Source organism: Cervus canadensis, chromosome 3, assembly GCF_019320065.1.
Source record: "Cervus canadensis isolate Bull #8, Minnesota chromosome 3, ASM1932006v1, whole genome shotgun sequence".
NCBI lineage: Eukaryota > Metazoa > Chordata > Mammalia > Artiodactyla > Cervidae > Cervus > Cervus canadensis.
Genome location: NC_057388.1, coordinates 23,361,138 through 23,377,315, shown reverse-complemented (window position 1 = coordinate 23,377,315; position 16,178 = coordinate 23,361,138). Strand labels below are relative to the sequence as shown.

The 16,178-nt window shown below is 38.0% G+C and overlaps 1 protein-coding gene across 2 annotated transcripts in view; it reads right to left on the bottom strand.

Moving 5' to 3' along the window:
• BZW2 (basic leucine zipper and W2 domains 2) overlaps positions 1 to 16,178 on the bottom strand; it is a 56,253-nt gene that overhangs the window by 38,399 nt on the left and 1,676 nt on the right. For both annotated transcript variants that reach the window (XM_043462772.1, XM_043462773.1), the window contains exon 2: positions 799 to 863. In XM_043462772.1, coding sequence (XP_043318707.1) covers positions 799 to 856 — 58 coding nt within the window. In that variant the 5' untranslated portion in view covers positions 857 to 863. The remainder of the gene's footprint in view (positions 1 to 798; positions 864 to 16,178) is intronic.

Genomic DNA, 16,178 nt, shown 5'->3' with positions numbered 1-16,178 from the left:
CTGAAGCTTGAATGCAGAACTTCAGATTTTACAGTCAGAGCTCAAAAGCCAGGAATTAGTGAGGTTAGGTGGAAACAAAGATAATTCTTTATGGAGTTAAGAAACCTCACCTAGAACTAGGCTTCACTGGTAGCTCAGCTGGTAAAGATCCCCTGGAGAAGCGAACGGCTAGCTACTCCAGTATTCTGGCCTGGAGAATTCCATGGACTGGTCCATGGGGTTGCAAAGAGTCGGACATGGCTGAGTGCCTTTCACTTCACTTCACTTCAGCTACAACTGGAGTCCAGACATGCCTGTAGGGGGAGCTCTTACACCCTCACATGCACCATCAATTATTCCAAACAGGAAGAGACCTAACGCCTTCATCTCTAGTCTCCAACAGAAAACTGTTGCCTACTTTACTATCCAGACAGAAGAATAAAACTTTTCTCCACCTAACCACAGCCCAGCCAATCAGAGAGTGTACCAGTGCAACCTATGAGAAGCCTCCCTACTTTGGACTCCCAGCTTCCTAATGTGACTCTTGGGTTATTACAGCCCCTCCCAGCTTCCCTCTTTTCTCTACAAGAGCAAGTTCCTCATCCTTGTTCTGATTTGCCCCATAGTTCAGATATCCAGAATTGCAATTTCTTTGGGCTATTCCTGAAGAAACTGGCTTTTGCTAGTAAAATAACTGGTTTTATATTGTTAAATTTGACTTTCTCCTAACTTACATATTGATTAGAACTTTAAACAACAATCCCCACCTCCCTGCCCTCCTCGCCCCTGCCACACACACACAAACACAACACAGCTTACCCCTTTTCCGAGTTTTGAACCGCTGGCCTGTTAGCACTGGCTTCTGATGCTTATTCATAAAATTTCTGAAAACAAAAAAATAAAAGATTATGTGCTTCAAATAAACAGTCCATATAATATATTGCCAGTAAGTATATGTTTGACTTTACTCATCTAAATATACTTCTCAAAATGAGATAATTGTAACTACTGAACTAGCAAAACTTTTGAAGTTTAATAATATCTAGTGTTGACAAAAGACACAAGGAAAATAACCACAGACATAAACTTTGGCATAAGGGATAAACTCCATGCAATACTTTTGGAAAGCATTTGGTGAATATAAATATTTACATGTACAAAACCTATGGTCCAGCAATACCTTTACAAGGAATTTATTCTAGTTATACCCATATAAGTATGTAAATATATGCATGTGTATATAAAAGGATTTAGTTCCAACATTTGTTGGATGCATAAATAAATGAAAAAGTCAAATGCCCATAAACCTGTATCTGGTTCAATAAGTTATAATAAGCCATTGAATGGAACTATGAAGTGTTACAAAATAAATTAGATCCAAATGTACTACATATGGCCCTGGCTACCTCTCTGATTTAAGTTTCCTACACCTATCTTTTCCCATTACTCACCCCTCTAGTCACCCTGCCCTCTGCTTTTCCCACTGGGCCAGGGAAGGTCACTTTTCTTCTGGGAAGACTCTTTCCCAAGGCATTCATGTGGCTTTACTCTCTGCACACAAACACCGCCTTCTCAGAGAAATTCCCAGACCATCCTGACTAAGAAGGCTCCCTGTCTTTCTCTAGCTTTATTTCTCTTCATTGCTCATAGCAGCCCCTGGCGTTTTTTACTATTTGTTTGCCATGGTCTATTCCCCTGATGACAATGTAACCTCCCTGTGGGCAGGGACTTCACAGGTTTTACTCAAAATTGTATCTTTAGCACCTAAAACAACACTGAGAGCAAGTATTGAATAGATAATTGTCAATAACCTGTCATACTGAGATGGAAAGATGTTCTAGGTAAATTGTGAAGGGAAAAAAGCAAATTGAATAAAAGACTGCAAAGCATAATTTTTTGGTTAAAAGGGGGTTCATGTAATATTTGCTTTTCTAGGCAAGGAACATTTAAGAACTAGACAAGAAACAGTTTTTCATGTGTTTACTTCAGAGGATGCATGTTTGGACTTTTTAATTCTTCTACTGGATTTAATAATTTAAAATATCATAAATTATCTTTAAAAAAAATGAAAAACCTGCTCTAAAAAGAGTTTTTACAAACTGAGAATAACCTTGCTGACATAAATATCACAATCTGAAAATGTATATAGATTGCATAAGTTATGAGGACCGAACAATTCAAGATAATGTCAAGCAAATTATTTCTCTTTCAAAGTTTTTTAAAATTGTAATTTAAAAAATTCTCAAGAATGTGGAAAAATTACTATTCAATTTATGTACCAAAACTTTCTTCCCACCCACCCCATGAAAGAAGAGAAACATCTATTTTCACATAGAAAGCAATCTATTATTCATGGAAAACTTGAATCACCATTTCACAAGTGAAATTCATTAAAAATAAAGTAACAAAGCCCAGGAGTAATTTCTTTCATGGTTAAAGAGAGAGAATTTTTATCAGTCTTATGAAGTGAACTTACTACATTCTGCTTTTAGATATAAAGGTGACTTAGCTAGATTCCAAGCCCTCAAAGAGTACAGAGTCCAGCAGAGATAAAATACAAACATTTACAGTACAATGAGGCAGGTGAAACAACAGTGCAGCTCACCTAGATCAGGAGTAGAGAAGGGATTGATAGATGTTCGTGTATGGGGCAGCAGCTGCAGAGTGAAATAGTTGCAAGCGCAATAACCTTAATCAATGAAATCTTATTTCACTTGAGAGGCACTGGAAATAGAGTTTCTAATGCATTATGTATATTTACAGAAAAATTCTTTCATTCAGGATTTTCCCTGTTGGCATTTTCAACAGATTCACTCTAGATCAGCAAACATTTCCACTGGGGCACAAGTAATGAATATACCTAAGTGTGCATGTGGTTTCCTTAATGTTTCCATACCTCCCCAAACACAACAAATATCACACAAAATATTTTCTTGTGTTAGCAAAGAAAAAAATACCTGTTAAAGGGTTTGGGTCTTGTACTGAGATACAAAACCAAAAATAGAACCTGAAACTTCTCCAGTATCTGAACGTCTAAGGAAGGCATTACCCTTTGTCAAAGATGTTTTTATTTCAGAATTTTAAAATATTTTGAAAGTGTGTGCCCCTTCTATTAGCGTCTACAGTATAAATACATAGAATTCTCTAATTATCTTAATATCTTATTTCTATTTTCCTGCTAATGGAGAATTACCAGCAAACACAACGTACCTAGGAGTGAATTACTCTATTTTAAAAATTCTTTAGCTCCACTTATAATACTTTCTTTAGGTTTAAACACGAAAGTTTGTTTCTTCCAAGTTCAGTTATGTGGGCTTGTTTTATGCAAACTGAACATATTCTATGTGGAAAATAATGTAAGAACACATAAATGTTTTAAAAAAGTATGCAAAGATTTTTGACATAGACAACATCAAAAATTAAAATAAACACACACACACACAAATAGAGATTCACCTAGTGGTATTGAAAGACTAAGTGAAGATATTCTGTTCACTAAAAGTCTCTATCACTTAGCTGTTACTATTTGGAGCAGAGGCTTGGCTTTTCTCTAAATTTAGCTCTGGTGCTACATTATAATCTGCTCCAGAGAGGGTCAGCCTTTAAAAGGCATTCACTGAATCCTGGCCGAAGAGGAGCAAGGGCGCATAGACTAAGAAACTGCACTAGCTTAAACCTGGGCAAGTCACGGTAGAAGAGCGACAACGGCAGTTCTCTTAGGCCAACCTCAAAAGCTCGCAGTTATTAGATTGCATTACAATTTATAACTTCATTTCCACTAACTAACATCATGATAATTTGGCTTCCATTCAAAACACTGTAACTCAAACATTCACAGAGAAAAATAAGCTCATGTCCCACCAAAATGGAAAAGCTCCATGGTTTAAAACAGTACGTATTTTTTTAAAAAATTGTATGTAAAATTGGAAATGTTAGAAGATAAGGTCATAAAAATACTAAAATGATCCACTCAATCACCCATTAGAGACCAGGTACTCTATTAATGAAATAACAATTTAAAATCAATTTCTATCTGAGCCTGAATGGCTAACTGATCTCGTGCCCTTTTCACGTTCCATCTCTCACTTCCAACCAGACTCTGGGCCGCAGTGTGACAAGGGGCCCGCAGCCCTGAAGGGTCTCATGGCTGATGGAGACTAATTCTGCCACTTGCCCTGCCCGCCTTGAGTAGACTGACAGCTAGTGTGTTGCCTTCCCTTATATTCTTCTTCTTTAATTCTCTCCATTTTGGTAAGTGTCTGATCAATCAGAGACAGACATATCCTCCAGTTGTCCCTCCTAGGGGAAGCCTGTTCTCAACTAGTTATTAAGAGATCTGGCCTGATAACACTGTTCTTGCCTGTCCAGGTCTGGCTCATCTTTGAAGTATGATAACCTACTTTATGTAAGGCATTTAATACCACTAATATAGTCTACACATAAAATAACTGCTATTCAAACAACCTCGACGTTATGAATATGGATACTCTAAAGTGGGGTCACAATCTTTTCCTATAAAGGGAAAGAAAGGAGAGATTTTAGGCTCTGCGAGCTACAAGGTCTCTGTTCTAACTCTTCAGTTTCGCGGTTATACCCTGAAAGTAGCCACAGGCAAAATGCAAAGAGGTGGTGACGGTTGCATTCCAGTGAAACTTCATTTACGAAACAAATGGTGGCTCAAAATCGGCCTCCAGGCTTGTAGTCTGCCAACACCCATCCCGGAAAGGTGTACCTAACACTACTGTCTGTGAAAATGTTCTTTATTTGCACTGTCTAATATGGTTGCCACTAGACACATGTAGCGTCCTTGAAGTGTGTGTGGCTAGGGTGAATGAGGAAGAAAATGTTTAATTTTATTTAATTTTTATTAATTAAAACTGAAACAGCCAACATGCCTAGTGGCTATCATGACCGGCAATCCAGTTCTAAAGCATTCCCCATGGCTCAACACACAAACTTGATGAAACTTGGTAAGAAGATGAAAATATACTCAAAGAAAAGCGATTTTTTACTTAGCATTTTTCAAATAAAGTAACTGCAGAGCATTTTGCCCAAATTTCAAAACTACGTGTCTATGGCAAGAAAAGAAAAGAAAAAGTACCAAACTCCAAAGGGAAACTCTCTGTGTACAATCAATATTACTTAAGACAATGGAAAGGAAAAGACTTCCGATTCTGATACTAAAAATTATTTTTGCTGTTGTGTAGTTGCTAAGTTGTGCCTGACTCTTTGTGACCCCATGGACTGCAGCCCACCAAGCTCCTCTGTCCATGGGATTTCCCAGGAACACTTTATTCTTTGGGTATAATATTGACAAAATTATACCCAAAGAATAAAGTGTGTTGTAGAGATGCAATAACACCAGCACACAAAACTCAAAATATAACTGAGCCACTTCACTGCAATATTCTAGGGAAATACTCTGTGTTTAGGAGCAAGTTTCAAGAATTACCTTTTATTCTATCTTCCAAATAGGGAAAATAATTTCCATAAAAAGAACTAAAAATATGTCCATAAACTATTCTCCCTTCCATTAAAGCTAATACGGCAAGAACAAACATCATAAAATCTTGTATAAAACATTGTCTTGGGATCATTTGGATTGATAATATTGCAGCATCATTCTCTCAAAAGAAAAGAAATTAAATTGCTCTGTGAAACCTTAAATTATGAACATTCTAAGCAATAAACTAAATATATACCTATAATAATAAGTTACAATTTTGTTACCCAGCATAACATTAGTTTGGTCAATATCCTTATCATGATTCCTCTCTGGAATCAAAATCACCCAGCCTCTCCAACAAGCTTCATTCTATCTCCCATCAAATTCTATGTAAGTTTCAGTATTTATTATAATTGAAATAACATTAAAAATTTAAAATAAGTAGCCTACCTATAGAAGAAAAATGTTTCTAGTCAAATATTTCTTTCTTTAATATAAATATTGTTATATTCATATCCTCTTCACTTTTATAATTAATAATATCAAAGGACAAAAATATTTATCTTAGAAAGTACAAAACAATAAACTATAGTTGTCTTCTCAAAGTTTTACAATAGTTTTCAGCCAGGAACATTAACAGTTGGAACTTAAATTGTGCTAAGTAATGATTTTATAAGAAACAGGGATCAAAAGCCTAAGGAATTGTGCTGTGAAAAAAAATACACTAAGAGTTAATTATGTTCATCTAAATCTTCCTTAAGGAGACATAAAAGCATCATGATTAAATTTTTATTATAACATTTCCAAACCTATTTCATGTCTTAAACTTTATCTGGTTTTTGAATACTGGATTTTTGCTTCCCTTCTAATAAAAATATTTCAGAAATTACATTTTAAGTATCACTGTACAACCTCTTCACTGAAATAAGATGATTACATAATGTCCCTTATTTCATCTCAATGAAGTTATTTTCAAAAACTCCCAAGAAGTATAAATAACTCCTAAATAGTTTCACTCTGCTTATCCATTCATGCTATCTATTTAACGAACTCTACAAAAAGTCCCTGGGGCAAGCACACCTCCTTCTCTGGGAGCTTCCACTTTCCCCAGATGCAACCTCTCCTGGGCCTGTCCCTTCCCCCAGCAACTGACCAGCCCCTCTCAGCTTCCCAGATGGCCTAATCTTGCTGATGTCATTCTTATGTCTCAACACTCTGAAAAACACAAACACACCTTCAACTACACACAATGTATATACTTCAGCTTTTAGAAAAGCCATCCCGCAAACATAACATCTCAGGGTGTTTTAATAACAAAATGTCCTAAAACCTTTGTGCTAGATGAGACCCTTAGAATTTTTATCTACAAGACAAGAGGATGGTGATAAGAGCTGCATACCTACTACTGCATACTTCAAGCTGTAAATTCGGAGAATTTAGAGGAAATGGTGGCATGAAACAGAGAAATATCCAATGGTTCAATGTCTAGCTGTGGTTTAAACATATTTATCAATTTGTCACGTATTTGGGGGGAGCTTACTGTGTATATTAAAAAGCAGAGACATTACTTCGCCAACAAAGGTCTGTCTAGTCAAGGCTATGGTTTTTCCAGTGGTCATGTATGGATGTGAGAGTTGGACTATAAAGAAAGCTGAGCGCTGAAGAATTGATGCTTTTGAACTGTGGTGTTGGAGAAGACTCTTGAGAGTCTCTTGGACTGCAAGGAGATCCAACCAGTCCATCCTAAAGGAGATCAGTCCTGGGTGTTCATTGGAAGGACTGATGCTGAAGCTGAAACTCCAATACTTTGGCCACCTCATGCAAAGAGCTGACTCATTGGAAAAAACCCTAATGCTGGGAGGGATTGGGGGCAGGAGGAGAAGGGGACGACAGAGGATGAGATGGCTGGATGGCATCACTGACTCAATGGACATGAGTCTGAGTAAACTCCGGGAGTTGGTGATGGACACGTAGGCCTGGCGTGCTGCGATGCATGGGGTTGCAAAGAGTGGGACACGACTGAGCGACTGAACCGAACTGAACTGACTACTGTGTATCAAGCACCATGCTAGAGCAGTGGCTTCATTCCAGGGTTAATTTTCTTCCCCAAGGGACATTTGGCAGTGTCTGCGGACATTTTTGTTTGTCATGCTGGGAGGATTGGGGTGCTACTGGAATTGAATAGGTTGAGGCCAGGGATACTATTGAACCATGTATAATGTTGTAGCAGAACCCCCTACAGCAAAAGCTCATCTGGTCCAAAATTTCCAGTGTCCAGGTTGGAAAACCCCACACTAGAGAGGAGAAAAGGCAAGCAAAGCCAAAGATGGGCCTTGCTCTCAAGAACTGAAAACTGTACACATATCAGAGCAGCAATCAGGCAGATATTTCCTTGAGTGATTTATTTTTGTTTGCCAAACAATAATGTCAGTTTTAGACAAAACAAATATATCACTGGTAGCTCTGGTGAGGAGTGATGATAATGAGGAGGCTATGTATGCGGGCAGAGGGTATATACGAAATCTCTGTACCCTTAACTTTGATGTGAACCTAAAAAAACTAAGTTTAAAAAATCTGCAGGGAGTGGTGTCAAATGCCAGAGTGCAAACCAGTTGGTTTAGGCTAATTCTGTATCAAACACAAAAGTGATGGGAATGTTTATGACTATCAGTACAAACAGAAGATTAGATGGTAAGTTATTATGGCAAGGGGAATTGAAATCTGTTCCTCTCTTAGCATTTTAATCAAGGAGGAGAAGAAAACAGAATTCTCTGAAAAACAAAACAAAACAAAAATACTAGACTGGTAACTAGTGGGAGAATGTTACTTTAGAGCAATGGCTTAAAAAACATGAGAATGGACCTTCAGGAAGTTCAAACGTGGTGGTGGGCAGAAGCCCAAATGTCTTCTCACTTGTGAGTTCTCCCAGGAGGGAACCTGCCCAAGCCTGTCTAGCAGAGGAAGCTTTATTTGAAGAGTTGCACACATACAAAAAGTTACACATGCCTATTTCACAACAAGGAGAGCATAAACTGGATAGAAATATCCAATCTTAGCCTGGGACTTATGGGACACAGCACACTGATATGAGACTGCATTCCCAGGTACAATTTTAAAGGGGTGAATTATACAAACTCAAATTAAAAGGAGGAAAGACGACCAGAGCACAATTACAAACTCTCATGTATACTTTCTTAAAAAGCCTAAACATATAGACAATAACCCCTTTGCATTCACTCATTAAACATACATTTTTCTGTGCTGTGCCAAGTCACGTCAGTCTTGTCCGACTCTCTGCGACCCCATAGACTGGGGCCTGCCAGGCTCCTCTGTCCATGGGATTCTTCAGGCAAGAATACCAGAGCAGGTTGCCATGCCCTCCTCCAGAGGATCTTCCAGACCCAGGGGTCAAACCTGAGTCTCTGACATCTCCAACACTGGCAGACGGGTTCTTAACCACTAGTGGCACCCGGGAAGCCCTATCTGGTACTGGGCAATAGGGATGCAGTGGGAACCAGACAAGATGCATAGATAAGATGCATGGTGCTCTCCTTCTAGCAGGTGGAGTTCTGACCAAGCGCTGCACAGAATTACCTGGAAGTGTGAGTTAAGAAGGAATGGTCTCTCATATGTTAAAGTCCATCACATGATGAATTTGAGTTGCAAATTATGTTTATTAATGCTTTAACAATTCGATGTGTGCTATTGTTGTTGTTTTTTACTTTTTAACTTGTAATGGCTATCCATGAAGCTTGGAACACTTTGAAACCCGAAGTACTAAACCTAGACCCACACCTCACACTCTGATAAGACTCTGAGATGGCATGCCACTTGTCTGAGGCCATGCATTCCATTCTAACCTTGGTGATAACAGCAGAGATCAAAGAGGAAAAATCAAACACAAAACAGCCAGGGCCAGAACCCATCAACTGTCTCCTCACAGTGCACTTCCTCCAAAGAACCAACCAAAGTTGTTGGGTAACAATTTACACGATCCTTGACGGCAGCTTTTTCATTATTTGCCTCGTGGATTTTATGGGTTTAGAGTTAGAGAGAGTGAAGCATAAATATTAATTTTAATGTCTAGTTCAGCACTTGGATAAACTAAATTAGCATATGTTAACTCCAAAATGCCAAATAGTTCTCTGTGGAATTCTAGTAAGGAAAAACACATTCATCTTTAGCGAGAGGATTTAACAGAAATCCTAACTCTTACGGACATGTAAATAGTAGGAAAGTTATGGCTCCCTGGTTTCTGGTACTACGGGAGCCAGTGCTCAACTTGCTTCCTGCAGAGGCTCGACCCTAATGTAAACACCATCTTCACACTCCTCCACGCCGAGAAGTGGCATCCTTTCCTCTAGCCAGCAGCTTCCTCTGTACCAGCAACATGGGCTTCTTCCTGTTTACAATAACCCCTTTCTATTACCTTGTATACTGAGAAGAACGTATGTCCTGTTCTTTTTTTTTCTTAGAAATGGTCACAAATCCAGGAAGCCATAGAGGTTGGTTTGAAAACCATTCAAGTCTTTTGTGTGAATATGAGAAAAAGTATGACAGTAGAATATTGTAAAATGGCACACCCCACTGTGGCTTGTGATAAAGTCCCCACAGTGCTAAGAGCTACTATTCATTACTGTTATCCTTCTCTGCCCACTGGCTGTCTTCAGATTTATTTAGAAGTCCTCAAAATAACAGTGCATCTAACAATTATTTTCTGAAAGTCTTCATGTAACATAAAAATAAGTTGGATTATGAGAAGAAGAAACATAATTCTACATCTCTCACAAATTTGTTATTATTGTTTTCCTATTAATATATTATTTCTGTAATTAAGACAATTAAAGATAACAAAACAAAAAATACCAAAGGCTACACCTGCAATTAAAAAATCAGGCAAGAACAATGAAAGCACTCTCTTTGGTGTTTGTCAAAAGAATGGGTCATTCAGTGAGTTATCTAAACCTTTTATTTTCAAAGTAGTTTACAAATATGACTATCAGAACACTTTTTGGCACTCTTCACATGCCAAATTTAGAACAGGTCAGTTCATTCTAGTTGGCATTTAACTGCCCAAAAGATACTTGCTAAAGAGACCCATGGCCTCAGCACAGACATCAGAGTGAGTTAAGAATGAAAAATATTCTTGTGTACACTGCTAATAGTGATAGATTTTATATTTTAAAAAATTTAGAAATTATTTTAAATTATCACATATTTTTTTCCCTAGTAGATATAAAGGGAAAAATGTTGTGGAAACTCCTAATGACAATTACAATCCACCATTAAAATGATTCACATTAATCTGATTATTAAATCCCTGAGTTGCATCTGTCAGGTTTAACTGTTTCAGTCTTTATTCCATTCAACAGTAAAAGTAGAAAAAAAATCGGAACAATCCAACTGGGGAAAAAAAGTCAGAGAATAAAATTCTTTAAAGGCACTGTATAGATAAAAACAGGTTCCATGGCTTATATTTCATTTGCAAAATAAATTTCATAAACAATTTCCTACTCATTTGATTGTCTAGCTGTTTTGGCTATTGATATTTTAGCTATTTTGGATAATTTTGAATCAGTTTGTATTCAAGGACACAATATCCTAATGAGTATATGATTTTTTCTTCCACTGCTTCTTTTCATGTCCATTATTAACTTTCCTGCTACCAACAATTCTAAAGATACTGCTTTATAATTTTCAGTTTAGTCGAAGACATGTGATGTCATAAACTACTTGAGAGCAAGAACAAACCTAGCGTGTTTTAAAATATAATCTACCACTTCTATGACTTAAACATTTCTAGTTCCAAGATGGTCAGACAGAAAATTATAGGCAATATTTATTTTATAAATATTTATGTTATAGTATCTTATGGAGTTGTTTTCTTAGGGGGTTGTTCTCCCTGGAATGTTTTTCATTTTCTGGCTCACCCACCCAAATTCACCAATCCTTCCAGACTCTGTTCAGAATCTCATTTTCTCCGACCCTCCCACTGAGCTCCACCCATTCTGGAACCTACACATGCGGACTGTATTGCTCAGGTGAGGCGTTGGAGACGGCTGTTTGAAGGAGGAGGTGAGAAGAACTGGAGTAAAATGTGATGCAGAAATGGGTGGAGGAGGGCATTCTGGGAGCAGGAAACCTGTGGGTGGATAGGGGAGTAACCACATTGTTCAAATTGAAGTTGAAAGACTGGAAGGAGCCAGACAGCCACTTGAAGAGGCAACAGACTCTAGTCCTTATTGTTTCAGAGACCGGCAGGTCTCCTAGAGGACAGTGGAAGCCTCCTGCGGACAAAGATCACATCTATCACTTGGGATTTGCTGAAAACAACAGATACACACCAAGATCTTTCTTATTAATATATATATATACATATACATATATATAATGCTAATCCTGAGATAGAGTTATTAGAATTATATCTTTTATGAAAGTCTCTCTTGAAAAACAAATCTCTTCCAAAATGTAGGAAGAAGGGCTTATATGAATACTAATTTCTATACAATTTTACTTTAAAATGACTTCTTACCTAGGCCTACAACTATGTTATTCATCGACTTCTCAACTGTAAAAACAGGTAGAACCGGCCCTAAAAATATCAATTAGTTTTTATATAACACTTTATAGTTCACAGGGCATCCTCAAGAATCCTCAAAGTCACCAGGTAAGTTTGGTTACCATTCCTGTTTTATATATGAAGAAAGTGAAAGCAAGAGAGATTGCCTTGGAAAAGCCACCTCATCACAGAGCCTTGGCTTTGCCGCTCTAATTCTCAGGGCTATGGCCGTGCTTGGCTGTCTCCCAGGGCTCATCCATAATCGTTTCCCACCAGGTCAGAAGAGGCTACTTAATGGGACTGCTATACTCCACAATCAACGGACCAGGAAGGGATTTTACTCAGAGGCTGATGAATGTAGTTTTAAGGGCTGCTTTCTCTGCTGGGTTTTTCTAACTACCCAGCAAAAGACAATTAAATATCAAGACATAAAAACACCGATTTTCTACCTTAAATGTATTTATTGGGAAGGCAAATAGTACCTTTCCCTTCTGATGCAGAAATAGCTTTCTATTTTTAATTATTGGAATTGCTTTACTATACTCAGAGATAAAGAGGCACCAGCCTAGAGTTTTAAATTCCACAGTGACCTAGCTAATATAAATACATATGAGTTGAGGTTGGAAGCACATGATTGTGTGCTTCAACATTACCTGGCAATGAGACTGGATTGGCTGCATTGCCTTAGATATTGTGAAGGCTTGGCTTTGAAGCTTAATTAAATATGCTTTAAAAACCCTTCCAAAAAAACTGGAAGATTATAAATGATACCAAAATATTTCATGTTGGCCTCTGGAAATATTAACATTTCATAAGTCCAAAGCATCATAAAAGAAACGTAAACATCAAGACACTCAAGTTATAAAGTTTTAACAATTCAGAAAGCAGGTGTTGAAATGAGCATTTAGTTAAGCAAACCCTGAGGAAGGACGTGGCAGGCACATCTGAGTGTGGGCCTCATTTTCCTACATTGAGATATTTGTTCTAACTACACTGATACTGCTCACAACATTACCAAAGTACTCCTTCTTTGGAAATGTCTTCTGACGTGGTTTATGAGACACAGAAGAAAATTGGTCTCTCCACTTCATTCATATCTTGATTTTCTCAGTTAAACTAAATATATTTGCACCCCTTGTTCAGACTTGTCTGCAAATCACTCTGTCAGAGTTCAAAAAAGATGAAGATTAACTGACAGCAGGATATTCATAAGCCTGTGACGCAGCACTGAGATATGCCACCTACCCCTTCTTCATTTGGGGGACAAGTTAAAATGTGACATGAACAGTTTACGGAAATGCATTGTTCACAAGACAATCTTTTGCAGATTTAGGTGTAACTGTCTTAACATTAAGTGTATAACTGCATAAGCTAAACTCCAAGGACAGAGAAAGAACATTGGTATCCATATTGCTTTATTTTTTTAAACTGAAACAACAGTTTCTTAAGAGGCTGTAATACTTTCGAACCTTCCTTTTTATTTCTTTATTTTTTAAAATTTATTTGGCTGCACAGGATTTTACTTGCTACATGCAGGCTGCCTTAATTGTGGCATGTGGGTTGTAGTTCCCTGACCAGGGATTAAACCTGGGTCCCCTGGATTGGGAGCACAGAGTCTTAACTACTGGACCACCAGGGAAGTCCCAAACCTTCCTTTTTAAAACTTCATTACAGAAAAATCTCAAACATATCAAGAGCAGAGAGAATAAGCCTAACGAAGTCAATGTACTCACTGCCTACTTTAAACTGTTAACAGCATGGTGAGTTTTGTCTCATTAATATTCTTACTCAGTTCCTGCCCCTCACTGTCACAAAATTAGATTAAAGCCAGTGTTAGATATCCTATCATTCCCGCCTTAAATAATTCAGTACCCATGTCTAAAACATAAGGGATATTTTAAAATATAACCATAATATTAGTTTCAGACCAAAAGGAAAATGAAATTCCTTAATATCATCAAATATCCAACTCAATCAAGAAGTGTACCTAAGACAAAAGGAAGTCAAATGTCAAGGAAAACATTATCCCCAAAGTTACAACACTCAAAAATGAGCTATTCCCCTGCAATAAAAAGCAAACAGCATTCTCTTAAAGCAGAGTTGGAAGTCAAGGGTTTCAAAGAGAATGGTGTGCAGAAATGTGTGCAGAATGTGCAGCAATGGTGTGCAAAATTTGTAACATGTACATATGAGCAATTTTTTTTTTCTTGCTTGATAGCATTCATAGAATGTCAAGCAGCTAGAGACTGAAAACGTTTAAAGACCTTCTGCCCTTGGTTACGACTGTGTGTGCTTACTGCGACATCCCCTCACATTGCCAGGAAGGATTAGTCAAGTAGGGAAATAAATCTACCTAAAATAACTTAGAGATCAAGCTGAATTCAACTCAGTATGCACTGAGCACATACGAGGTGCAAGACACTGGGTCACGGTCTTGAGAAGCAAAGGTAAGCTAATCCCAGTTAATTTACAGTATAGAAGGAGAACGGATCAAACAGATTAACAAACACTGAACTAGAAAGCCATGAAAAAGGTGCTGGCTTTAGGTTATTTTCATGGAGCTCCAGATGAAGAAGCAAAGATGTTAATTTACGGGTGCGGGGAGGGATCAGGGCTCATAAGCAGATAGGAGAAAATTAGAGGATGTCAGCAGTGTACCAGCAACTCATGAGGAAAGACTGTCCTTATCGCCCTTGCTGATGGACAGGAATAAACATGTTTACTAGGGCCTGTATTCCCCTCCTGGATAGGGTAGAAGAAAGTTTCTTGAAAGTTGACACTTGATCAGATCTGAGAAGGAGAGAAACAGTAAAGAGGAAAGGGAGGTCATTCCAAGAAGAGAGAAAAGCAGAAACAAAGGGGTAGAAGTTACTGGCATGTTAGGGAATCAGCAGTGAGGTGACCTTACAGCAGAGTGTGTGGGAAGGGCTGGCTAACTGGAAATGCTGGCTGGGACCAGAAGTCAGAGCTTCCCAGACCAGACTTGGGCCTTCTGCGGCTGGTGGAGAGGAACTGGAAGTGGAGACCTCCAGCCCAGACCAGACCAGAGCCTCTCCTCTGCGGCCAGTGGAGCCAAGGACAGGTTTTTAAGTGAATCAGTTCTGTCTTTACAAAGTATGTCTCATCCTTCAGTAGATGATGGGTGCTCACTATCGGCTGAGAGGTCCAGGGTATTAGGAGTAGGCAAAGGGCTGACAGGGACACATGTAAGAATTTCAGAAATCATTTTTCTTTTCAAAGAAGAGGAAAGAAAAGCAACATATAAATTCCATTACACAGTGTGCAACAGTGTGTTAGCACACTTCTCATTTGTTTTAAAAAAAGTGGAAATACACCTGCAAGTTATAAACACATACAGTTTCTCAGTAAAAGTATGAGAAAAATAGACACTATGGGTTGTAGGACACGGAGAAAAACTGGGAAGAGGCTGGAGAGTTTTTTGTACCTTTGTCACATTGAACCACATGAACATGTTACCTATTAGCTAAAGAATACATACTTTCCCTCTTACTTCTAGCCATGTAGATAGAGAATAACGCAGAGAGAAAAGGTTTTGGAGACAGATCTAGGTTCCAGTTGGGGTTGTGATACTTCCTAACTGTAGGGCTGTGGGCAAATTAACTTCTTTTTGTTTCTGTCCTCTTATTTTCAGAAACAGGGGTAATATTGGCTAATTCCTGGGTCATTACAACAATGATTAAACTAATCCTATACAAAGCTTCTGGTGGACTATCTGGTGCCGACTAAGTACCCAGTAAGCAGTAGCTATTTTATTACCAACAAAACTTCTTTGATGTGAACACATTCTTCATACAAAAAAGTTCCTTGAACAAGTCTAAGGTATGCTCATTAGCTGGTCCTATTCCTACATTAAATATTAACACTGTACAAAACAATGAATGTAACCCATATGATAAACACTACCCATTACATTATCTAGAAATTTAAAATTAACATGTTATTTACATGCATTTCAAGGCAGATGTTAGCTGCTTTATTTCTAGTTGCCTAAATTTACTGAATGAATGTAGTCACAGAGAACTAAATACCATCAAGGCACCAGGAAAACAGATAGTAAGTTGCTATCTTTCAGAAACTGACAACCTCAGTGAGACAAACAGGTGTGACCTTCAAGTAACCATGGCCCCAATTTGGCAGAAGAGATGGAAATTCTGGCAATGAAGTACCCAATTC